At 41.4% G+C, this 24,278-nt stretch overlaps 2 protein-coding genes across 3 annotated transcripts in view; one reads left to right on the top strand and one right to left on the bottom strand.

Moving 5' to 3' along the window:
- The window catches only part of LOC126398977 (hormonally up-regulated neu tumor-associated kinase), a 987,429-nt gene that overhangs the window by 720,670 nt on the left and 242,481 nt on the right, over positions 1 to 24,278 (top strand). The gene's annotated exons all lie outside the window — the stretch shown is intronic.
- Positions 11 to 14,453, bottom strand: snw1 (SNW domain containing 1). Its single transcript, XM_050058678.1, has 14 exons — positions 14,383 to 14,453; positions 13,729 to 13,882; positions 13,357 to 13,518; positions 12,040 to 12,135; positions 11,168 to 11,274; positions 10,437 to 10,541; positions 8,526 to 8,595; positions 8,336 to 8,401; positions 7,092 to 7,208; positions 6,861 to 7,002; positions 6,031 to 6,133; positions 4,335 to 4,452; positions 3,788 to 3,951; positions 11 to 1,903 (listed from the first exon to the last, which is right to left on the bottom strand). Exons 1-14 carry the CDS (start codon positions 14,394 to 14,396, stop codon positions 1,711 to 1,713), a joined length of 1,611 nt encoding a protein of 536 aa, XP_049914635.1. The 5' UTR covers positions 14,397 to 14,453; the 3' UTR covers positions 11 to 1,710.

Here is a 24,278-nt window from a genome sequence, read left to right as displayed (position 1 = left end):
CACAGACGGATACTAATTACACACTATATGAAATTTATTCCACTGGAAGTAATGTACAAGAATTATAAAGCTGGTTTGTTTCACATGTTACAGATAAGTTTATACTGCTGTACATATCTGCCATCACATACAAGCTTTAAAGGGTAACTTGGGAATTTCTCAACCTCAACCTGGGTTTTCACCAAAATTAGTGTGCGCATGCAGGTTCTTAAAACACGTATTCTAACTCCTCTCCTATTGCAGGTATACCAGAGCTGTGTACATGACTCTGCAGCAGATGAGCATGTCTCACTGTGTGTTTTTTTTTGGGTGTGTCATGTTAAATGTCACAAACAGTCTGGAAAACAGGTTAGTAATCGTTGGAAAGCAGCATTGAGGCCTGTACAAACTTTACAGTTGTTACTATTTTTGTATATATCTCTGTCTCTGACACAGGAAGCTGACAGTTGGCTGTCTGTCAATGTCGGGCTGTCGATGAGCATCTGTTGCCCTCGTTGCTGTGGTGTCTCGCACCTCATCGGCCTCTGATGGCTTTTCCTTTGGCTGATTCAGCAAGTTAAATTGGCATGGGCAACGGCGGAGCCCATCGGTGAGTGAAATCACTCTGATTGGCAGTTAAGCTCAGCGCACGAGAAGAGGGACAGAAGTGAGGTAAGTAAACAAGCAACATAAGTCAACAGGGAGCGAGACCAAATCAAACCTGTTAAGGTCAGATCATTTTTCTTTAGCCACTGAGCTCTTATTGTTCACTGGCGCATGGTAAATTGGATTGTGTTGTTAATGTGCTAACTGGCTAACTCGCGTCTAATACCGCCTTCCAGTTGCACTTTTTAAATGACGATTACAGATGACCGCTGTCTGCTGGTGTGGAGAGTTACTTCCTTTCACGCAGGCATAGAGCGTATGTGCTGGTTGACCGGCGGCTGTCAGATGATGCAGCAGGGGGCCTTCAACGCCACTACTTTACTGAAGTTGGTTTGGTGTATCTGGTCCTTGTGTCTGGTCCGCGTGGGTGTTGTGTTTCCATAAATGCCGATCGGAGCTGGAGCCGATGAATACCCATGACTACTGTAAAGTCATTTGAATTCCAATCATAACCTTTCCCATTACATTAAAAAGCCCGATGTTGAAAAGTTGAAAAATACCAAAGTTACCCTTTAACTGTTCTCACAAATAAACTGAGGATTTAAATAAAACACTGCTGACAAAAACTCAAAGGGGGGAATGTGAGGGACAAATGAGAAAAAAGGTAATGATGAACAGGACCTGCTGAGGCTCTGTTGGGTTTATTCTGAAAACATGAAGTAAAACTAAAATCTACACATTTCCAGGGGCCAAAACATCACCGAGCACATCTGAAATGACATTTGCTGCACTGTACAGAGACACGTTCAGACGAAGACGCTGGTCTCACACACACACATCAGTTTAGCTCCACTTGCGCTATATGTAACGTGTTTACTCGTGTCATATTAAGCCTGACGCTGAAAGCTCAGCGTATTCTGAACAGAGATGAGTAAACGACAAATGTGGGGAAAAAAGGAGAAAAAGAAATGTTTCGCCTTCTCTCACACTGAAAGAAAAATCTGACAGATCATTCCTGATAGAGACTTGAGTATATTAAAACACCTCTCAGCCTTTGAGAGGATCACCTCCCCATCCTGGAACATGCTAGCAGCTGCCCTACATGGACTCTGTTGCTGGTCGCTCTTACTCCTTCCTGCGTTTCTTGTCGTGGTATTCGTCCTTTGAGCGGCTGCTGGTGGACGGCCTCTTGGAGCCGCCGTGCTGCTTGGCCTCCTCCAAGAACTTGTCCAGACCGAAGGGATCCTCCTCAAACTGGACCGGGCCTTCCTGCCTCTGCCCACGTTCGGCACCTGGGAACTCTTTGTTTGGAACAAACCTGTGTGTGGAAAGCAGAGAAGATCATTATAATGTGAAGCAAATTCAGACTTTCTCTCACCGAGTTGTCATTAAATTGTTCACTGACAGGTTTCTGTTGTTTGTTTTTCGTCCTTCAGTTTTCCTCAGCGCAGGAAGAAGAACAAAGTGTTGAAACTACAGCTAACTGCACGCAGGCTGCTCCATGTTCAACCAAATTTCCTGTGAGAAGAAATACTCGACTGGATCCAAAATATCAGATTCATCCGTGGAACATATGTTTGTATGTCTCAGGGAATTTGCTTGAATCAAAGATTTTCTGTTGTGCACAACAGTGTAAGTCCCTGCAGCCAGCCAAACATTCCTAGAGGACAATGACAAGCTGGTGACTAAACATATGGGACAGGCTATGCTCGGCTAGTAGAGTGTGGCACTGCTGCCCCAAGGGCAACGGCTCCTGCTGGGACATCATGTGCCTGTGTGCCTCGTGCCGCTGTATAAAGCCACAATGACCTCAAAACGATTCAGGCTTTCATTGTTATTTTCTATCATTATAAATGAGAGGGGTACAACCTCAGCAGTCCTGTCAGAAGCCTGGTAAATCCTAAATTTCCTAATTAAAAAAGTGAACTGTTTTCAACCCAGCAATGACAAATGAGATGTTTGGGATATCACTATGGGTTGTGGAAAAGTTTTAGTGAATACTGAGCTATATTCTTTAAAATCAGCTGTTGCCCTTTAATTTGGGTAATATCCTGTGATGCCCACCATCAAAACAGCCAGTTAAATAATTGATTTTACTTTTTAATATGTATCATGCTGCAAGGTATTCTTAACTCTATTCAGATTAGGGCTAAGAGCAAGGCTAGCTAACCCTTTATTGAATAGCTTGAATACCTTATTCCAAAGGATGCACAAGAACTGGCCAACATGCTTTTTCTTGTTCTGCACAATGAATGAATATCACATACACTAGAAAGTATTGTATTTCATGTCTACATCTGCTGGTGGGCCGTCATGATAAGAGTATGTATGTATGATATGATGTTAATTCCACTACAGAAGAGACTTGATGATCACTAAAATTAGGTTGGGGAGGAAATGGATGTATCAACATCGGTATCAGTTATCGGTCAAATTAGTTGTTACATATTGGATATTGGCTACTTTTTCCTGATGTCGCACAGCGTAGTGGTAGTACAACTAATAAACTGAAGAGCAGTAAAAATAGCCTATAGAAAAATATGCGTAACCAGTCAAAAATATTTATTCATCACTTTTGTAGGCCTAAAGAAATTCTTACATTCTAACAAACAAACAAAAACCTTTTAACATTTAAACAACTAAAACGTGTGTCACACATCAACAGTATTCCCTCTGAATTCTGCCAAATCTCAACAGCGGTAGCTAGTATTGAGTTTCCCAGCTAAGCTAGCTATGGACTCCAAATCCAAAAAAGTAATGGTTCTGGACGAATGTAGAGAATTTTATAGCGAGTAGACACATTTGTTTGCTTTCAGAGCCAATGCTGCAAAGTTAAATTACGATATAATAATCATATATAGCTGCAGAGTAGCCACCTTGTGGTAAAACATAGGTCCTGCATGATGCTCACTCAGACCTTTCAGTTATAATGATCGGCTGATAGGATGTATTAAAGGCTCAAATATGCTTTGCAGCTCCTGAGTGAATTTTTTAAATATTATTTTTGGTCAAAACTGGCTCTTCCAACAGTGAAGGTTGCTGACCCCTGAGCTAGTGATTCAAAAACTCTTTTCTCAGAAACGCACAATCAATTCTCACAGATGTGATCAAAAATTTAATTATGGAAATATCAGAACAGCCAAATTATAAAATTAAATTCATGTGACTGAGGACTTCACGAAGACAAGGTGCTCGACAGTACCTGCTGTTGACCATGAGCGAGTCGATGTCATCTGAGAAGGCGTCCTTGTCGATATTCTTGCTGGGCCGGTAGATGTTTTGAGCCATGTCTCTGCCAGTGCGGTACGGTTGGTCGTACACGTTGTACGTTCCATCCTCGCCATCGGCGAAACCACTGTCCATACCCTGGAAGACACAGAGAGGGAAGGGAGGAAGGACTTTTAGAAATATACAGAAGTGCACAACAAGGAAATCGCCAGAGCTTTTAAGTACATTTTAAACTGTGTTTTGGTGTCTCCTAACGCCCAAGAGACACAGTGACATGCTTCTTCTTTGTATTTGGATATCAAATTACTCAAACACTGGAGAAACTAAACCTTCTTTTGATGCAGACAGATAAGGTAACTCTACCTCTCTTACCTTTCATATTTACATATTTTATTTTGGAAATGTTTCCTCTTGCTGCAGAGCGGGTTGTTCATTCTTGTACATGTTTATATTTCTGTCCAGTCAACATAAATCATCTCAGTCTACGTTGAGGTAGTGAAGTAGGTATGATATATTCTAACCTTGCTCTGGTTGAAGAGTCTCTGGTCGTACTGGGCTTCACTGCTGGAACGAGGGTTGGGAACGCCCAGAGCAATGAGCTCACTGATGTCCCTGTCCTGGTCTCTCTGCAGCTTCGACCTGGGACAGAGAACATGTCGGAAAGTTAGCAAAGATTCAGAAACTAATGACAACAATGACATGAAAACAAAGGAAAATAACAGCTAGAAACCTGACAGGACACAGCATCAAACCTCTGAAGTCATGAGGGAACAGTAGTTTCACTGTGTGTTAAACAATATATAATAACATACTGGCTGAAATTTGTGTGTATGCCTATGGGTATAACACGAGGTAACTTCTAAAATCAGATTTCCAAAAGTACTTGGATTTTGCCATTATGGCCGGGGGGTCAACGACTCACATGTGACCTCAGCAACTCTGTAAGAGTTCACACCCACACAGTTTAAAGCCTGAACTGAAGAAGCCTCTTGGATGAGAGGTTAAGCGTTTAAGAAACTCAAGCAAGTCCAGTTGCCTACGATGTAGCACTTAAAACTACCATGACCTGGATGACTGAGAATCTTCACCTACATCCCTGCAGAGATAGACTTTATTGTAGAAGAGTAAGATCCTTTTTGTTCAACCAGAAATGGATATCGTCAAACTCACCAACCTCCATTTAAATAGCAGTTTTATTCTCTTACAACACACTTCACGCAAAGCTGACAGAAACAAATGCACACACAAAAATCCCTCACAAAAACCATGTTTAATCATCTTTCCACTGTTCCAACAATCACCACCTCTGGTTTGGTTGAAATAAAACCATAATTCACCCAGTTAGATGTAAAAACTTGCTGGCTGCTCTATAGAGGCTTAAATCAGGGAGTCTGGTGGGTTTAACAATAGCGACTGCTGATTAAAAAGGATCTTACTCTTTAACAAAAAGGTCTATCTCTGTAGGGATCCTCTCCATAATTTGTCAGACAGTATAATTATAATCTGAGCCTGTCAGTGGCAAAAACAAACACTTTAAGTGTGTGTAAATTGACAATGTAAACACGCCATGAGCGGTCACACTGCAGCATGTTCTGCCGCCTCTGGCTGCACACTCTCGCTCAACAGTAGACCAATTTAAAAAGCTGTTCTTCCCGTTAGTCACTGAGACACAAAAACATGGGAAAATAGGGCCCAGGTTGAAAAATACCAAACTTATCCTTCAAAGATTTAATCTGTGATGAAATGTGTGTATGTCATAAAAAGTTCTTGGTGACTTTAACACCTCAACTGTCCTTCAACAAACAGCCATCTGAAAGTTAAGTCAAAGGTAATTTTAACGTAACAAGGTTTTGTGCTTTCTGACAGCTGGAATTGTGATTGTAATGAGCTCTCCTCTGAATTCCACTTCCTCCGCTCCTCCAGGGAGCCACAATTCCATCAATTGACAACCTGACAGTGCGCACACACACACACACACACGCTTAACACAAAATACACACTGGTAACGCATCCCACATGCACAAACAGTCTGTGGATCATTGCAGACAAGGACTGCTGCCTGAGTACTCTGCTGGATCCTGCTGCGTTTGTTCAGTATTACTGCTGGCCCCATGAATGATTCAGCAGTGAGCAGTGCATCTGTGTGGCTGTGTGTGTATACGGAAAGGAGGGGTGAGTGAGTTCACATGCGGTGTGTTTAAAGTGCGTGTCCAGCACCTCTTATCAGGAGCAGCCCTGGAAATGTTCCTGTCGTGCTGTCTCTCTTTCCTTCTGTCATGGCGGATCTCGTCACGCTCCCTGACCTCGCTGTCCTCGCCACCTGCCGGGTGAGACCGGGGGAGATGGACGGGGGGAAAGAGGGAGAAGGGGGGTGCAAAGAAACAAAAGGTAAATTTTAAAAAAGGGTAAAACCCCATGAGGAGAGAAGTGGGAGGCAGATGATGTGAAATGGTGCAGTAGAAAAGCAGAGGTGGAAAGAAACGGAGAAGACAGGTGAGAAAAAAAGTGGAGGTGAGTTGCAGGTGATGTTTGGGATAATGGAAAAAAACAGATGGCGTAGGGATTGAAGAAATGTGAGGCAGAGGATTGATACACAGCCGGAGAGGGAAGATTAGGTCGAGAGAAACTTGTCAGTGGTCAGTAAACACAGCAGACAGATTTTGGGAGTTTACAACAAAAATGCAATTTCAGATTTTTGCATTCTGATTCAGTGCAATGTAAACAAACGGTCACTCACAAAGCGTGCACAAAAACAGGGCACGCAACACTGATTTCGCTTCTCAAAATATATGTGAATTATCTGCAGAGAAGCAGAAACATCATTTCACAGCTTACTGGTCCTGTCAACACTGGCAGGGTGAAAAATGTTGTCATCACTTATGCCACCAGTGTTCCAGATTTGGAACTGGCAACAGCACTGACAACAGAGTCTGCTCCACTCACTCAGAAAACCACACACACACACGCACACACAGGCGAGTCACACATGTTTAAAAAAATAAGACACAGACACATAACTGTTTCAGACACTTGTTTTCAGCACTCACCTTTGTCCCCATGACTTTTGATCCCTGCCCTGCGGTCTCTTGCCATTTGGGCCAGTTCTCTGAGTTTCTCCTCCTTCTTCTCCTTCTCCTTCTGGGCCATCTTCTTCTCCACCTGGGCTCTCATCTCCACCGCCTCTCTGGCCTATGGAAACAGCATTTTAACAATTTCAATATGGGTAAAAATGTTTTAAGCGAGGCAACAATTATGGCTCACAGACAATGGTGGAGTACCTTTCTGTCAGCGATGTAGAGCGCCTCGGCCAGCTTGGCAAAGTTTTCGTTGATGTGAACTGTCTGCAGCCCCCTGCCGTCAGCAGCCAGACGTTTGTCAAGAGGAATGGTGTAGCCCTGAAAGATATTAAACACACAAAGATTAAGAAACGAGCAGAGAAGACAAAATGGCAGCTGTGCAATTAAACTGGAATTACCAAGAAAAAATCTGGTGTTCTAAAAATATATCTATCAGATACTACACCACTACTTTTTGTTTTTATGAGGACTTTTTTTGCCTTTATTAGATGGCACAGAGACAGACATAAAATGGTGGCGAGACAAAGGGGTGGGCCGCGGGTCGGACCATAACCTGGGTCTCAGCCTATTAGGGTGCATGCTTTACCAGGTGAGCTACCAGGTATTACTGGTGTTAAGCGATGTTCAGGCACACACCGACTGCATACTGATTAAACCACTTGCCCACCACCTCCACTTGAAAAAAAAAATACAACCCATTTATCACATTTCCATGTAACAGCGCCCCGTTTATCAAATTAAAAAACAAAGCTTGTTATTGATACTTGGTCAAACGATGGACACTACAATAATAAACTCAAAGTGTCTGCTCCGCACAGCAGCAGCAGAGTCGCAGTCGTAAAGCTCAGACTGCGGTCACGCCATTTACAGTTCCCTCGGAAGTGTTGATGGGTTAACTCTGATGAGCTCTGCCAGAAGCAAGCTGGGACGCAAGGCAACGTTCATGGGACGGTGTTACTGGGGTGACTGTGACCCGAATGTTGAGGAGACCAAGAAGATGATAGAGGAAGCGGCAGTCACCTTCAGGCAGAGAGTGTACCCCATGAGAGAAGAGGAGGATAGCTGAATGCATGAGCTGCCGTTGAGCCCGGAGGAATTTTTTTTGCAAGTTTATTAAAAAGAAAAGCAGGCGCTGCTACAGTCACATCGGCGGTTCCTGTTCTGTTTTGTAAGGGTAAGATCTAAAGTTAAAGGTCAAAGTATGCACTCTACAGACATTGAGAGCCATTGACAAATATCTGCTCTTGTAAAATGTCTGGTGTTATCGTTTACACCGATGATGTCAAGAGTTTATTACCAGTGGGAAAATTTCCTCACTGCAGCGTCCCTACAATCAATAAGCCTGGACAACAAACCGCATGCCTGCATGACCTACTCACAATGGGTTCGGCATTTAGAGACACAAATAAGTCACAGTGTTAGAGTTCATTCTGGTGTCACGTTACCTTAGCGTTCTTCCAGTTGGAGATGCACGGAGGAATCTTCCATTCCTGCTGCTCTTTGACTGTCATCTACAAGAAAGGAAAAGAATCCCTCAAACACCTTTTTGACAACACAAGCAAATGCATTTTGAATTTTTTTTTTTTAGCATCGCTGTACTGAAAAGTATGTTTCTAACATTTCAGCCAACTGTACCTTTCTGCTGGGGGAATGCATGACAGGGGCAGGAGGAGAAGGAGGTCCTCGAGGAATCTTCTTGTTGATCCTGAAACACAAATTCATACAAATCACATTTCTTCACAGCTTTTGTCACACTGAGGGTCAAAAAGATAATTACAACAAAAGTTTACTCTGTAATAGGGCTGGGCGATATGGCAAAAAATGTTATCACAATATATTTTTTCATATTGATCGATCTCAATTTTTATCACGATATGTAGTTTTTGCTGATTCTGCCAGAATCAATCAAGAAACAAGAGATTCATTGAAACTTAACAATAAAAGTTTAGTAACATAAAACACTAAATAATATGCTTTTCCAATATTGAGAACAAAATGTTTTTACAGGGTATATGCAGGAATCCTGAGGTTAATTTCAATACCTTTTTAAGACGTTTTTTTAAGACCTTCCAAAAAAACCTTAAGACCTCATCGCCACTTCAGGCTGTCGTCAGCAGCAACGCATCTTTAACTTAGTAAACAGCTGTAGTTTGCAATTAAATCTATGGAGCAAACATACAACAGAACTCAGATAAGATGAGAAGGAATAAAGCTTGAAAGAATAAATTAAACCAAAGGCAGGTTTATTAAAATACACCTTAGGTCATAACAAGTAACACAGCTCTACAGCTCAACATCAGCTATTCAAGGCCAACTTGCTGAAAACAACAACCTTATGGCTAGCCCCTTGCATGTGGGATTTAGGGCTTCGTTGGATGGCACGGGATTCGATTGAGAAAAAAAAAATTGAATATTCGGCCTTTTTTTCCTCCCGTTTTTTGGTGGGACCTTGAACGCAACACTAATCACGCTGTCCGTTTACAGTTGTTTTTTTCCCCTTTAGCCATATGTAAACTCAAAGAACGAGAAGCAATGTCAAATAAAAGCTTTAACTCATTGAAACATTGTATATAAACTTACCGCTTTGAATGCTTCTCATATGGGGTAATGGCTGCAAAACACGACTGGATAAACTATTGTTTTGCTAAGCTGCCGCTAGCGACGCTAACAGCAGATGAAGGGGTCTTGCTAGGCTGTGTGTGGAGTCGGGGCAACTTGAGGCCGCATAGTTAGACTCTCTGTATGGTCACTGGGATGGTGCCGTCTCAGGTGATTGAAAAGGTTTGTGGTGTTTCCCGACCTGGTTGGTACTAACCGCCGGCATATTTTGCAGACCGGCTTCATCTGCTCCTCGTCACTTTTGAGGTAACATTATCCAAACCACTTCCACACAACTGACGTTGCATTATCTCTTTTTTTCCAACAATATCTTCGGTTCCGGATGATATAGTGATGTCGCTTTCACGTTCTGCATTATTTTTGCCGTCCTCGACTTCAGTGTCACTCATTTTTTTTCCTTTTTCCAACTTCTCTCTCTGTTTACCTCCCGTCACAACTGTAGCCACGCTTACAATGAGAAGTGGGTGTATCCTGCCTGCATGGCATACGGTGGCTGGCAGATTCTGATATGCTGTTGTTGCGCTTACTTTTGCCATATGATATCGATTCAAAGCGTCCCATGCTGATAATTGAGATTGACCAAAAATTTATTGCGATCCCGAATTGAGATCGTATGATCGCCCAGCCCTACTCTGTAACTGTCAAGTTTCATTTGACATTTTGGTCAAAAATGACTTCCTCACAAGAGCTAGACCTAGAACTACAAACCGCCACTCTCTGCACAGGACATCAGGGGCTGGTTGCACAAAGCACCTTAACTTTGCTCCTTAAGTATGACACTTAAAGAGTCTCCAAAACAGCCCCGAACAGTGAATTACAATGATACAACTACTTACATTAAGTGTAATAATATCCTGTATAATATAAATCTATCAAACAAGTCTTCATACACTACTTTCATTTACTATGTTGAACACGTTTACTTACTTGAAACGTGGAGGCTCCATCGGATCTTTCTGCATTTCCACCATGCGGATCACCCTCTGTTTGGCCCCTGAGTTAAAAGCTACTCCCTGCTGTGACGGGGTGTATCTGTGGACAAACAAAGAGAAAGACGTGTCACCACACATACGACTTTTACCTTCACCCACATACACAAATACAGGAGATACAGATGATAATTCTAATTTATTAATGAATGTACTGAAGTGTTTCATCACCAAAGAAAACACAAGAAATCATTTTTGGTCTTGCAGTAAAATCATACACCCCACAAGTTTCTGACTACAACACACAGATTGAACAAGTTTCCTCTGATAAATATTTGGGCATCTGTGTGGAAGCTGCTTCACCCTGGGGCTAGATTATATATGTAGCAAGGTAAAAACACATTTACTTTCTTAGGAGACTGAGGTCATTTGAAGCAAACAAAACATTCTGTAATACATGGTGTTGTGCAGTATGGAATCAGTGCGGGCACAAAAAAAGCTGGACTTGCTGCACTGCTACAGATCTGCTCTAAGACTGCAGGTTGAACACTTGAGTGAAGTTTTCAACCTGTGTATACATTTTATCTGAGGAATATTAGCTTTCGCCATCACAGAGGAGATTCAGAGTCCAACAGGCTCAACATTATATGAACTCACAGTTGTACACCACCCTCCTCTCTTACTTCTGTGTCCAAAATGTTGCTGAAACAGTTAAATCATAATACATACCTGATGTACTGTGCAGGAGCTTGTTTGTCTGCAGCTCTTACTGGCATGGCAGCAGCGATCTTTTGAGACACCTGCTTTTCCAGGGCCATGCGGGTCTTCTCTGTCAGCTACAAAGGACACATGACAACGACCATGTTAAAACAAAAACTGAATGAAAGGCTGTCAAAACCAGTCCACTTCTGATTGCATGTATTGTGAGAACACTTTGCACACACTTTACTTCACTCTCAGGACAGAGGTACAAAAAATATTTTTAATCACAGTATAATACGAATATCAGTGCAGCTTAATCTTTATCTGCAATTGTTAAGGTTTATACACAATGACCAGACATGCAAAAAAGCCTTTCATCATCTGAATGTTGATTTACACAAAAACACAGAAGCAGCGGCAAAGTGTGGCAATAATTACATTTTTTCGGCAGCCAGGAGGTGTGTTCATGTGTTTCAGGTGGTAAGAAAACATAGGTTAACATATCATGGTAGCCACAGGACTCTGACTCTGACTGTTTACTGATTGGCTGTGAGTATTCTCTGGCTGTGCTTCGCTGTAGAATCAAACAGTCGCAGCTCTTCACAGACACTGCTTGGCAACTTGCCACAGGCCGAACTTTGCTGCCACTTGGTGGGTTTTGGCATTAGAGTTCAAATGTCAACATTATGTTCAACGCCTCAAACTACTTGGTACACCTCTGTAAACTTCAGCTTTATTTTTGCAGTGACCAATCGATAAAATGACCACTGAGTGCTCCATTTAAGGAAAATTATGTGAAAGATATTACGCGTCCTTTAAGTGGTTTAATCTACAGTCCCAATAATAACAACATTGATGTAGTTCAGTTTCTCACACTCACACACTGAAGTATGTCTTACCTCCTTTACAGCCTCCCCATCCGGCCTCTGTAGTTCTGGAGTGTCTTCATTCAGGACTTCCTTTGGAAGAAGGTCTGTGTACTTACTGAAGATCACCTGCAACAGAGAAAGGTGAGAAATACTTTAAAATAACTAACGAATAAAGCAAACAAGGACTCTTGTTTATGGCATGTGCCACGGCAATGGATTGTCTCAACACTGTGCAATGTGTGTGTATTCTATAAATAAAAGGGGACATAAAAACATTTGCATCATCACTGATTTTGTCTTTAAGATACTAGCCCCTTTTCCACCACAGGAACTTTTATCAATTACACGAAATTTTGAAAAAACCCTGCACATTTCCATCGAAATTACCCGGGTAAAAAAACTTTCCCTCAACCCCAAATTTACCCTGGAAAAAGTACCTAGTAGGGGGGTAGGTCTTTTCAGATTACCCATTCTTGTGGGGCGGGGCTGTGTGCCGAGGAACGCTGATTGGTGGAGCACACACGCAGCGTTCCGCACTTCCTGGTATGGGCAGTCACTGCAAACTTTATTTAATTTCTACAAGCTTCACTTTGTTTGTGTTTTGATGAAGGATGGGTACCGAAACCCGGTACTAAATTAGCCCTGGGGCTAAATTATCAGAGACCGTAGTACTGATAAGCGCCAACAGTATCGGTTCTTTTGTGCCGGCGCTGATCTCCACTACACACATCCACACACACATTGATGCGACACGGTAACCGGTGAACAGCCGAGCGGTCACAGTGGAAACAAAGTGAAGATAACTCATAAATGACTCGAGTTGACGGCAGCTACACTCGTTACTGTAAGTGACATTAAACCTTAGCAAGTAAGAAGCCAATATTTTCAATACATGTGTTCAGTAAGCATGAACATGTAAACATGGAGACAGTGATATTCAATATGCTCCGTCCACAGTCTCTCATTATAAAAAGTTCCTGGAAATGCTGGGGGAAAAGGGGCTATTGTCAATGTAGGTGATATTCATATATTCAAACAATTTCCCCCCGGGGATTAATAAAGTATTCTGAATCTGAATCTGAATTAACAATAAGACTGCAACTGCAGGATTTTGTTTTGCATAGACACACCGGCAAGTGTTGTATGAAGTCGACTAAGGGTGAGCCCTTTGAGTGACATCCATATCAGTTACAGTAAATATAAAGATATGTGCAAGTGCCTCTCATCTTAACGTGTGTCCACGTATTGTCATTTTGAATTAAACAACCATCTTCAGACAGAATTAGATCATTCTTGTCATTTAATCTACACTTGATTTTTAAGCATGGATGGCATTTTCCTGTATACCTTATCTTTGCCCTGTCCTTGTCTGGCGATGGCGTCATATTTGATCTTTCCTTCAGCATCCACCTGCACCGCCAGGGCATTGGATGTCTTCTTCTTCCTGCCCATCTCCAGAGGAAACTGGGCCACGTGGATCTCTGGGAAAGCGCCTCCATCTCCAAAGTCCTACAGAAACAAAACATTCACAACAAAACTTGATGTGATGAACTTTGTGTTTAACAGTCTTACACAGCTCTGTGGCTCAGACTCCTTTACATTTAAGCCATCTAGGTATGTGACATCAGACAAGAAACAACCCCAAACTAATCAGATAACTCAGTAGTTGTATCATGTTTGACATAATTATGTTTCTAATGAGTAAATAAGCTGATTTACCTCAAGTGTACGAGGCACCCAGCCTTTTCTGTGTCCATAAGGAGGGGGCTCTCTGCGGGACGACACCAGGGCGGTGGAGTAGGACTTCTGGGCCCGGAGCCTCTCCTCTGCCTCCAGCTGGTCCTGAGACAGCTGGGTGGGCGCCGGTAAAAAGCTGGAAGCAAAATAATACACGTGTAACTGTCGTTATACAATAGCTCAACTGCTGTAAGCTTTAGCTAGCGTTAGCCGACAGTTGCACCAGGTAGCGTTAACGTTGCCTTTGCGTACCTTCGCTGGTTAATATTAAGTGTTAGAATCGACAGCCAGTGAGCTAACAGTCAGGCTAACATTACATGTGAACTAAACTGAAGCATATTGCTAGCAAACAACTTGTAAAGAGTTGATAAACTCGTGTTGTTGACAAATAGTGGTGTTTGCTGCTAGGCTAGTTAGCTAATGCTAAACGTTTAGCTTGCGACATACAATTGAGGCTAGCTAGCATTAGCTGATGCCATTAGCTTCGATAAAAACAAGAGAACGATAAGCGGGCAGAGCAAAGACATGAGTGTAAAATGTTGACAGTGATCTAAACATCGTATTACATCAAGAGGAACCGACATATGATGGGATTTTGTGACATAAAAACACAAAAGGCCTGGTCGCGGTACTCACCTCGCCAAAGACATCTTTCCCTTTCTTCCGTAGCAATGGACTGCGCATGCGTGGACTGATGCTAGAATAGAACAGCACAGTATAGAATAGAATAGAATAGAATAGATGTTGCTCTGCCTTTCTCTGTTACTTTATACTCTGTCGGCTGTTTTGTAATCCCATGCAATATTTGGTGCAATAATTCAGCTGCGCAATATTCTTCAGTGTACTAATTTATTCTCACCAACACCTCTTTAATATATTTATTCAACATATAATGCACATAACATATGTCCTATGTTTATTCTTGTTGTTGATTATTCTGTTGATGTATATATTGTAATGAACATTATAGAAGAACATAATTTTATATTTCTGAATGTCCCATACTAGTTAATACAGTGTTATATAGCACAGTGCACACATTTGTATATTTTCACACACTTTCAGACTCAGCACAGTGAATATATTTTTATCTGAACATCAAATGTACTAGTGTTAAACACTGTAACATAGTCTACATTTTTATTTCTATTTTATTTTGTTGTTGTTTTTTAAATTTAATTTAAATTAAATTAATTTAAATTAAATTAAATTAAATTAAATTAAATTAAATTAAATTAAATTAAATTAAATTAAATTAAAATTCATTTTATTTTATTTTATTTTATTTTATTTTATTTTATTTTATTTTTTATTTTTTATTTAATTTTGGTTTATTTTATTTTATTCTATTTTAGTAGTTTAGTATTTTCCCTTGGGGATCAACAAAGTATTTCTGATTCTGATTTCTATTCTGATTTTAAGCATTTTAATGTTTAATATATTTGTTAATTGGGATTAATCTTCTAGTGTGTTCTTTTTTAGCTTTGGCAATGTGATATCAAAGTGTTTGCTGATACAAGGTATTTGAGTGAGAAACAGAATAGAATAAATTATATATCCTGACCATTTTACGTATTCATTTTAAAAGATTTCACTGTTTAAGATATTCAACATTTTGGGATTATTTCTTCTATTGTGTTTATTTTTTTTAAATGTAATATTTAGAAAATAAAATGTAGCTTTGGCAATGTAACATAAAAAACATGCCAATAAAGCTTATTTGATTGAAAGAGAATAAAATAAAATAGACTGGATTCAGGGGCGTAAATATAGACAATGCAGGCAGGGCACTGGGGCCTGTAATATAGGGGGCCTATAAAGAGTGGGCCCTCCAACAATGCGTTGGGCAGAGAGTGGGCCCTTTTGAGTAACTGTCACCTTGGAAATATGACTGTGTTTAAAGAAGAACTCTCTTTAAATTAAAACAGTGCCATTTGCTGTATGCACCCTTGAGAAAGGCAAACCCACCCCAGTCATGTTTTTTTTCCTTTTAAGTCAGTAACATCTACAACAAAATTATATGCTTATTCCAAATAAACTATAATAAACTATTTAAATTATTAGTAATTTCTAATTTTGTCTGGTATTTTTTGTGATATACAGATGTGCAATGATTGCTGGGTAACGATAATGATTGCTGGTATGTACATATTTCTTATGTTTACTCTTATTCTATTCTTGTCTCATTCTATTGATGTATATATTGTTGTTAAATTTTCACACTTAGAGCCTCAACACAGTGACATTATATATTTTATTTTTAATATTTTCAAATCTGAAGTACTAGTGTTAAACACTGTAGCATAATGCACATTTTATTTTTATTTTTAGTGCACATTTCTATTTTATTTCATTTTATTTTATATAAATTTATTTTATTTTATTTTATTTTATTTTATTTTATTTTATTTTATTTTATTCTATACTTACATACCTCTATTTTATACTCTTATTCTTACTTCTTATAATGCTCTATTTTTTATTTTATTTTATTTATTTTTTTTACATCGGAGCGACTGTAATGAATCACAGTTTCACCTCGGGGATCAATAAAGTATTTTGTATTCTGATTGTGATAATCCCAAAATGCTTTTCTTAAACACAGGTCAAGATCCAAAGTGTGTTTCTCAGGGAAACAGTAAGTACTCGTTGTGGAGGAATCTAACATCTTCTTAGGAAACAGAAAAATGCAGCTGTTATAATCAGGAGAAGTTTTAGCTTTTTCTTTTTAGCTTAAACATAATTAAACAAAGCAGTCTGGATTTCTCTGCGTGCAGTTTCTCTCCTAAGTGATAAAGAGTCTTTTAACTGGCATCTGAATAACTGAGCAGTCTGTAATACAGCAAACAGAGCAACAGAGCGCAACTAGTAAGAAACTCATCCTTGCTTACACACACACTCTCAGTAAATATTTTTCCAGAACTCATTCAGAAGTAATTTGAAGCTGTTTCATCCAGACGCGTCTCGAGTTACAAGCAGGTCTCATTCACAAAATGGATATCCATAAAATTAGAAGGAAAAGCTTTTAAAGAATAGGCCTTTTAGTTTTAGAGCGGCATTTTGATTCGTCTGTCCTCAGGACTTTAAAAAGTTGGTGGAGAGTTTGACTCAGTGTGACTTGGTGACAGCTGATAGAGGCAGACCAATGGCTTTAGATGGACAATGCATCACACTATCATTTCTCAGGGTTAGGGTGTGCACAGTTAGGAGATAAATAATATTTACTACATCGTTTATTTACATGGTTTCTTAGAGGATTTGGGATTTTGCACAAACTTAACATCCAGACCTATCGTTAGAAAATACCTGGTTTGGTGCAACAAACCCAGCTGAAAATGTCCTGACCTGTTGTTAAAAAATGACCCGTTTTTTGCTGCAACAAACCCAGCTGGAAATGTCCTGACCTATCGTTAGAAAATACCTGGTTTGGTGCAACAAACCCAGCTGGAAATGTCCTGACCTATCGTTAGAAAATAACTGGTTTGGTGCAACAAACATAGCTGAAAATGTCCTGACCTTTTGTTAAAAAAATGACCCGGTTTTTGCTGCAACAAACACAGCTGGAAATGTCCAGATCTATCGTTAAAACATACCCAGTTGTGTCGCAACAGCCACAGCTGAAATGTCTCAACTTGTTGTTAAAAAATACCCAGTTTGGCGCAACAAACACAGCTGGAAATGTCCTGACGTGTTGTTAAAAATTAGCCTGTTTTGTTGCAACAAATGCAGCTGCAATTATCCCAACCTATCGTTAAAAAATATCCAGTTTTGTCGCAACAAACATGGCTGAAAATGTCCCAATGCGTCGTTTAAAATTATTCAGTTTTGTTGCACCAAACCAGCTGGAAATAGTCTCAAACAGTGGTCTGCTGCCATCTGCTGCTTGGTGACCTTTTTTGTTTGCATCAAAACAATTACCTGATGTATTGTTTAAAAATACCTGGTTTTGTCGCCACAGACATGGCTAAAAATGTCCCAATGTATCGTTTACAGTTATTTGGTTTTGTTGCAACAAGCCCAGCTGGAAATGTTATGGCGTGTTGTTAAAAACTACCCTGTTTTGTTGCAACAAACATGGCTGGAAATGGTCTGCACTGGTCTGCTGCCATCTGCTGCCTGGCAGCCATGTTGCCTAAGTGTCACGCCATCCACCATCCCCTCCTCCTGCTGATGAGAAACTCAGCTCTTATACATGTAATCTGAACTGTGTCACATTAAACATACAACGTCAACATTTTATTCTGGTGACTGTTGTATCATGACATTCTAGCACTGAGTTGCTGCAGTTGCTGCTGCACAGATCCTTGAAACCCGTCTATGCTTTACGATACTATCACTCCGACTTTCTTCTTCCTGTAGACTTTTTAATGGATGGACATTGATAGATGGACCACAGGCTCGTCTCAGGGTGACTGATAAGCCCTTGGTTGATTCCAGTCCTGTAGTGCAACATTGCTTTGATATTTTGGGATGTTTGACTGATTCTACCTGGTTCTACGTACAGAGCAACGAAGGAGCACGAGCAGGAAGGACAGCCAACATTATCCTGTGTAAAACGGCCAGACACAAACCCTCAAGCTATTCCAGTCTGGGCTGCCAATAAGGAATATGATGTTTCACTTGAGACTACTAAACAGAGGGAGGACATAAAAGCTTGCAAAATGAGTTTTGCCATGGAATAGGAGAATTATGTAATGTTGCCATAACAGACCCTGCTGATGTGATGAATAGCTTGACTCAGGCTCTCGTGCCATAATGATCAGCAATAAAAGTGACATCCCTGCTGTGAATGAGTGGTACTTGTTGGTCTTTCTACTTTGCTTTTTGCTGCGTCTGACTCACTTACTTTCTTTCTTTCACTGCTAATGCTTTTATCCGAGTGTCTGCATCTTTTCCATCTCCCTATCTCCCCTGTCTCTGTTCCCTTCCCATCTTTCTTCCTTCCTCTCCCTCTCTGTTTCTCGGAGGAGGAGGCAGTCTGTCAGTCCCTCAGCAGAGACGTAGTTTATTAATGTGACACAGGGTAAAAGGACACGTCAAAGGAGATCAATCACCGGGCTGTGGCACGGGACAAGAAAGCTTTTAATAAACCCAATCATCTGGGTGCTTCTCTTTTCGACCGTGCCTGGCATTTGGCATTGAGGAGCCCCATACCATTCTGCCTGCCCCTCCCTGGACTTGCTACAGGATGACTGATGGAGCGAGCATCATTTCACCACTCAGCTGAAATCACCCTTCAGGGGGCTTGTAAACAGCGCTGGATTTCTGAGTGTTTTCTTGAGGACGGTGGGAATATTTGAATCCAGTTTTTTTGAATATGAACAGTGGTCATATTACTCAAACAGAAGGTTCATTGATTAATCGATTAAAGGTCCCAGTGGGGTCCTCTGAGTGAAATATACAGCCTGTGAAAAAAGTCTCTCAAGTGGGAATAAAAATCGAAGACAAGCAGCATTTGGTTCATCATAACATCCTCATCAGCTTAAGGTCAGACCATGACGACAAGGAAAACGCTTTTCATTGTCATCATCATGAGGCCAGACGAACAATGGGAGGGGGCGTCCACGTGCCTGTGTCAGAGGGCTCTGACGCGAGCCGACATGGAGGTGGCAGGGCCACTGGCTATGTTAATGCTCCCAGCTATGGAAGAGTGTGGGGCCGAGGAAGGCAACACATGCTCTGCGGTACCTCACTGTCATGGCATGCCCCGTCTCCAGTGTCACTGCAGTTCACAGAGGGACCAGGGCAAAGACAGATCAAACTGGAGGAGAGCAAGATGCACTGACACAGAAGCATTCACCCTTCACCCTTCAATCTGATCGTTAGAAATGGAAAATCAGCACACGTCACACAGACGGAGCTGTTTAAAGGTGCTGTAGATGACATTCAGAGCATTTATATAACAGCTAACTATTTGCTATGTAAAGATATACTGAGTAATGGGATCATGAGCAGAGAATGAAGTCACTCTTCCTCTGTTTGTTGTGGTGCCAGTCTGGCTGCACTTGTGTGTATGAGAGTCCCTGTCTGTAGCCTTCCCAACCTGCTAGCTAAATGCAACCGCTTTGCACTGTGATTATACAGTGGTTACAGGCAGCTGCTGCTTCGGCATCATTACAAAAGCGTGATGCCCACCTTCCGTTTATCCCCCCAGGTTAACACCTTAGCTCTGTTAGCGCTGTTCGCACTGTTGCCATTGCTAGCACTGTTAGCTGTTAGCCACCAGCTCAGTGGATGTATGCAGAGAAGTGGACACAGCGTTGGTAGCGAGGCCCTGTTGATTCCTATAAAAGTTGCTCATGAAGCCAAAAAAGTTTGATTTCCAGGTATAAAATCACTCGAATCTTTCACATCCATGGGCCCATACAGCAGGTGCATGAGCGTTTTCTTTAACTCCGCCTCCAGACTGCTCGGTCTCAGGCTCACTTACATAGAAAATTAACTCTGAATTCAGCTTTCAGTGAATTTAACAACTTCTAATACATAACTGATTTAAAGAAGGGCTATGAAAGAGAGACTAAATGACTACAAGACATATGAAAAGGAGTTACCACCATAAAGTTTTTATCAGCCTCTGTGCTCCTGTCTACAGTTTACTGGTTGTCTGGCCTGTCGGTGACGTTGAACGGGACACACCAAACCAAATTTTAGTAGAAAGGTGTATTAAAGTCCCTGAGTCTGCGGACTGCTGGGGGAATGGTTACCAGTGTCTGTGATGTCAAACCTCAGCCTATAGCACCCCCCACATTATAGCACTTGTTTGCTTTCTTGTTACGTGAAGCATCAAGCAGACTAGAACTCTGTCCACTCTCTGACCATAGGTAAAAAACAAGTCCTCTGTTCACACTTTTCAAAGACGTAAGGCGAACAGGGAGAAGCTGAAGAATATCATGCTGCACCTGCAGGCAGTTCACTGGAATGCAAAGAGACTGAACCTCCTGGGCTTCAGTACAACAGAGAAATAAAAGTAATTCTAGCAAACTGAATTAAACCTGAACTAATCTAAACGCCTCTGCCATAAATCCTGAAAATAACCCGGGATGACATTTACTGTTATTTCCTTGAGAGAGATTGTGTGTGATTACACTTATAAATTTGAATTGTACAGAGTGAACTGAATGAAAACACACACACAGCGTGTAATCACTTTACTCTACAGAGCAGAAACATCTCAGCTCAACCTCCAGCCTCTCAAACCCAAAGGTCCCCCCGGACCTCTGATAGATACGTGTTGAAATCCATCCAGACCTGTGAGCGTGGTCCGTGAGGTGTTTCCTTTCTCCTGATAAAACTGAACATGCGCCGTCACTGTGGCCAGTGTAACATGATGTGTGCCTCTTCCCACCAGAGAGGATGATAGCATCAAAACACTCTCGCTTCTTTCAGCCAATGAAATCGCAGTGTAGCATCAGAGATAGAGGAGCCGAAGAACATGTCCGGAGAGAGCAAATCCAAGAGGATCTCCATATCACATCAGTGCAGGGCTCTCGTGCTGAGCATGTAATACCAGTGGACATTCACCAGTGCAAGTGTGCTCCATATTGTCATCCAAGTAAAGTGGGAAAGACGTGCAGGTACTGCAGCTCTTTGGCACCGCTGAATAAGCTTCTATAGGGCCGGTGATGTTTTCTTTTATCATCTACGAATCTAATCATATTGTAGTTTTTGAAATAGTGTGACTTAAGACACATTAAGACACGTTCCTTCCAGAATCACTACTTATAGACACTGACAGAAATTATTTGGTTTATGTAATCAAATCAAATAAAACTGAGATGAATCAACTGTGAGAATTTACTAATTTAACCAAGCCTGGGTTGTGGGGGCAGCAGGCTGAGCAAAGCACCCCAGACGTCCCTGTCCCCAGCAACACTTTCCAGCTCCTCCTGGAGGACCCCAAGGCGTTCCCAGACCAGACAAGATATATAATCCCTCCAGTGTGTTCTGGGTTGGGTGTGCCTGGAACACCTCTAACAGGAGGCGTCCTGATCAGATGCCTCGATTCCTGAACATTGTTGTGCAAAAACAAAATACAGTGTTTCATAACTCTTTAGATTTAGGGTCACTGTTCAAGTCTAAAACAGTTCATTTCAGCACCTGAACATGGCTGTGCAAAACAAAATCTAACATATCTAAGAGTCTTGTGATTTGTTCATTTTGTAGCTCTGTATGAATTTTCCTTGCTCCATACTTCTAACAAGGAATGTCCTTTATGTCAGTAGGAACGGTTTGTCACACCTAACTGGCCTGTGTGAAATGCTGCAGTATAATAATAAAGTCCCAATGTCCTCAAACGAGCACTTTGTAATGAAGAAGCGCTGTAGCTTGTTATAATTGCTAAAATTGGTCAAATTTACCAAACTACAAATGTTATTAAGCGTAACATAAAATCTGATCAGGTTTTGTATCTTTCCGACGTTAGTGTGGGGATTGGCTGCAGACTGAGGCTGAACCCAAATGTCTGGACTTCACTGCATTTGCAGACTCGTGGACTTTGTGGGCGCGTTCCTCGGGGGTCCGGGAGGTCTGTCCAAATCTACAATTCATTCAGTCCACAAGGAGCCTAAAGTGGACTTTCTGCAGACTTCCAGAGCGTTCGCTTGGGCTGCAGACTTCACTGATTTAATTGCCAGCGATTTATCGCAATACAGACGTGACTTTTTTTTCAATAGCTGCTAAAAAAACAAAACGTATGTGTGTGTAAAACAGTTACTGTAGCCTATTAGAATAATACTTAAATGGTGTAGGTCAGAACTAATTTTCAACAACATCGTGATTCAGAAATACACTGAACAAAAATATAAACGCAACACTTTTGTTTTTGCTCCCATTTTTCATGAGCTGAACTCAAAGATCTAAAACATTTTCTATATACACATAAGACCATTTCCCTCAAATATTGTTCACAAATCTGTCTAAATCTGTGTTAGTGAGCACTTCTCCTTTGCCGAGATAATCCATCCCACCTCACAGGTGTGGCATATCAAGATGCTGATTAGACAGCATGATTATGACCTTGTCACGGTATCTCTGTGCATTCAAAATGCCATCAATAAAATGCACCTGTGTTCGTTGTCCATAACATACGCCTGCCCATACCATAACCCCACCACCACCATGGGCCACTCGATCCACAAAGTTGACATCATCACGACGCCACACACGCTGTCTGCCATCTGCCCTGAACAGTGAAAACCGGGATTCATCCGTGAAGAGAACACCTCTTCAATGTGCCAGACGCCATCGAATGTGAGCATTTGCCCACTCAAGTCGGTTACGACGACGAACTGCAGTCAGGTCGAGACCCCGATGAGGAGGACGAGCATGCAGATGAGCTTCCCTGAGACGGTTTCTGACAGTTTGTGCAGAAATTCTTTGGTTATGCAAACCGATTGTTGCAGCAGCTGTCCGGGTGGCTGGTCTCAGACGATCTTGGAGGTGAACATGCTGGATGTGGAGGTCCTGGGCTGGTGTGGTTACACGTGGTCTGCGGTTGTGAGGCCGGTTGGATGTACTGCCAAATTGTCTGAAACGCCTTTGGAGACGGCTTATGGTAGAGAAATGAACATTCAATTCACGGGCAACAGCTCTGGTGGACATTCCTGCAGTCAGCATGCCAATTGCACGCTCCCTCAAAACTTGCGACATCTGTGGCATTGTGCTGTGTGATAAAACTGAACATTTTAGAGTGGCCTTTTATTGTGGCCAGCCTAAGGCACACCTGTGCAATAATCATGCTGTCTAATCAGCATCTTGATATGCCACACCTGTGAGGTGGGATGGATTATCTCGGCAAAGGAGAAGTGCTCACTAACACAGATTTAGACAGATTTGTGAACAATATTTGAGGGAAATGGTCTTTTGTGTGTATAGAAAATGTTTTAGATCTTTGAGTTCAGCTCATGAAAAATGGGAGCAAAAACAAAAGTGTTGCGTTTATATTTTTGTTCAGTGTATGTAGAAATATAGACTATAGAGGGGAATAAAAATGCATTGTGTCACTGCAGCCTACTCTATAGGTTGTGCAGTGTAATGCCAAATATTTAGGACAGAAAAGTGGCTGAAAAACAAAATATTTTCTGATGTAACCAACAGGTCTACCCAATTCATTTAGTCATAGCTCCGTCCTTATTTACAGACATCTCTGTATGTGAATGTCTGCTGTCTGTATGTTATACAGAAATTCATTTTGTCCGCTCACAAAACAGCCCTGTACATGAGATTTATATCTTGCTTTCTGCAGGGACAGATGAGCAGACAGAATATGACAGCAGTTACAATGATTGTAATTGTTGCTTGAACGTTTCTATGGCAACGAGTAAAGCAGTCTTGTGGTCTCTGCCCTTGCAGACCTTACGTGATGACAGTGAACTCGTCACAGTACATAGGCTACGACTGAAGTCCGCGAGGGCTCAGTCCGTAAGACCAGAGGGTGAATATTTGGATTCAGACTGACTTGGCAACGATGGCAGCCATCTTGTTATTACGTGGATCAGTGTATTGTGCTTTTGCTACCGGTAGATGGCACAAAA

This window comes from Epinephelus moara, chromosome 12, assembly GCF_006386435.1.
Source record: "Epinephelus moara isolate mb chromosome 12, YSFRI_EMoa_1.0, whole genome shotgun sequence".
Lineage (NCBI taxonomy): Eukaryota > Metazoa > Chordata > Actinopteri > Perciformes > Serranidae > Epinephelus > Epinephelus moara.
The sequence above is the reverse complement of the archived record's forward strand: the minus strand, read 5'-3'. Positions and strand labels throughout refer to the sequence as shown.

Coding starts and splice junctions, on each gene's coding strand:
- snw1 (XM_050058678.1), bottom strand. Junction 8,402..8,525: donor TGCATTCCCCCAGCAGAAAG/GTACAGTTGGCT, acceptor CCTTTCTTGTAG/ATGACAGTCAAAGAGCAGCA. Junction 6,134..6,860: donor CAAAAGTCATGGGGACAAAG/GTGAGTGCTGAA, acceptor CTCACCCGGCAG/GTGGCGAGGACAGCGAGGTC.